This window comes from Olea europaea, chromosome 11 (genome assembly GCF_002742605.1).
Source record: "Olea europaea var. sylvestris chromosome 11, O_europaea_v1, whole genome shotgun sequence".
Lineage (NCBI taxonomy): Eukaryota > Viridiplantae > Streptophyta > Magnoliopsida > Lamiales > Oleaceae > Olea > Olea europaea.
The window spans coordinates 15566239-15567304 of NC_036247.1; the positions used below are offsets into that span (position 1 = coordinate 15566239).

At 34.0% G+C, this 1066-nt stretch overlaps 1 protein-coding gene across 1 annotated transcript in view; it reads right to left on the reverse strand.

Annotated features, from left to right (window-relative positions):
• The window catches only part of LOC111404516 (autophagy-related protein 18a-like), a 3006-nt gene extending 2601 nt beyond the window's left edge, over positions 1 to 405 (reverse strand). The window contains exon 1 of the mRNA XM_023033311.1: positions 5 to 405. Coding sequence (XP_022889079.1) covers positions 5 to 344 — 340 coding nt within the window. The 5' untranslated portion in view covers positions 345 to 405. The remainder of the gene's footprint in view (positions 1 to 4) is intronic.
• Positions 406 to 1066: the final 661 nt, after the last annotated feature.

Consider the following 1066-nt stretch of genomic DNA (forward strand, 5'->3'; position numbering starts at 1 on the left):
CCACCATTACCATCAAAATCCCGTCGAAAGATCTCGCGAAAGGGATCGCAATTGTATATACGGAATCCGCGATCGATGCCGGCAGCAAAGCAGCCATAGTCCTGATTGAAAGACACATGGAGGAGCGCCGCCGTCGACCGATCAATCAAACCCTGATTCGAATTCGGATTTGAGACAGTTGAATTATTCGTAAAAGACATGTGACTTTCGTTATCAGTTTCACTGGTAGTTTCTTCATCCGGCGGGTCGGGTGGAAATTGTTGCTGCTGCTCGAGGTAAGGCTGCAGCATCGGTGAGAGGAAATTCGGGTTCTGGTTAGGGTTTGGATGGGGGATAGCTGCCATGGGGAATGAGTGGAATTTTTGGAAATGTGAAGGGTAGATTTAGAACAGAATTTTAAAGAATGGACAAGAAGACTTCGAAAGTGAATGATTCGATCAATTTACAATCATGACCTTGTGTTGTGTGGGGGAAGATTTCGCAGCAAAAATTACAGTTGTCATCCTCAAATTCAAATCAATACAAATTTTGGTCCCTACTCAATTTTTTATGGCATAATCATATCCAAACTTTCTATATCGGTTCATGACATGTTTGGGTGGGCTTATGTAAACATCTTATAAATAAAAAATACACATGTTATATAAGCATTTTATAAGTAAAAAATGTACAGTATACATTTTTGAGATAAGATGTGCTTATAACTATATTAAGCACGTTTTTGCTTGAGAATCCTTTTGTGTTAAGCAAATCAATATGACAAATTATTAAATTATTCTATATGTTGTTTAGAGCCTGTTTGATATAATTTTTTGAAAATATATTTTCTAGAAATTGAATTTTTTTTGGATAATGTGTAATTAAAAAGTAAAAAAGAAATTATGACTTTACGTGCAGAAATATTTTATTAAGAAAATGTTTGATTAAGTCCTTGTTTGAGCCTCATTATTTGGGAAAAGTGCATTTTTAAATAGTGTCTTGGCATCATTTTAATCATACATTTTTTAATAAAATAATATTAAACGTAAATTCAAACATTTTCATTATTTTTTAACCACATATTTCT